General features: G+C 36.5%; 1 protein-coding gene across 1 annotated transcript in view; it reads left to right on the plus strand.

Moving 5' to 3' along the window:
* f5 (coagulation factor V) overlaps positions 1-479 on the plus strand; it is a gene marked incomplete at both ends in the record, with an annotated part of 25,310 nt that extends 24,831 nt beyond the window's left edge. Inside the window, 1 exon segment of the mRNA XM_013999969.1 lies at positions 363-479. Coding sequence (XP_013855423.1) covers positions 363-479 — 117 coding nt within the window.
* Between the last annotated feature and the right edge of the window lie 192 nt (positions 480-671).

The following is a 671-nucleotide window of genomic DNA, read 5'->3' on the forward strand; positions in this document are numbered from 1 at the left end:
GTGTTGGGGGGGGACACATAATTTTTACTTTTACTTAGATATTTCTTTCAAGTACTTTTTTTAAACCTCTGGTCCTCTGCTATACAAAACTATTAATAACTGAGTTGGAATGTTTGTGCAAACAGAAATAAGTACAGTATTACTGTAGAACTACCGTAATGTGAACACATTTACAAAACTTCATCAGTTTTGACGAACATCCATTTCTGAAATGTTTCGTACAACATTACCATTGGTGCAAAAGCAACAGAATTGAAATACATGTTGAATGTCCTTAAAAAAGAAGTTCTGTGGGATAAAGTTTCAGTATTTCAGCCATTGTCATCATCAAGTTAGCTGACACATTGTTTCTGTATTTTCAGGGAGCTTTGCAACACTGGAGATGTATCCATCCAAACCTGGACTGTGGCAACTGGAGACAGAAGTTGGTTTAGCCCAACAGAGGGGCATGCAGACCCTCTTTCTCATTGTTGATAATGGTGCATACAATTTAATGTCAAATCAATTTAGTCAAAGTCTAGTTACAAATCAAGCAGTGACCAAAGTGCTCTGTGCTCATTACTTGAATTGGCTCTTACAAGAAGCATTATTTACTACTCAGACTGAGAGTTGAGTGGATCCACTTCTGAGGACAGCTACTGATAATGTAAAATTTTAAAAAAGGAAACTGC

The sequence above is a fragment of the Austrofundulus limnaeus genome, unplaced genomic scaffold (genome assembly GCF_001266775.1).
Source record: "Austrofundulus limnaeus strain Quisiro unplaced genomic scaffold, Austrofundulus_limnaeus-1.0 Scaffold2595, whole genome shotgun sequence".
NCBI lineage: Eukaryota > Metazoa > Chordata > Actinopteri > Cyprinodontiformes > Rivulidae > Austrofundulus > Austrofundulus limnaeus.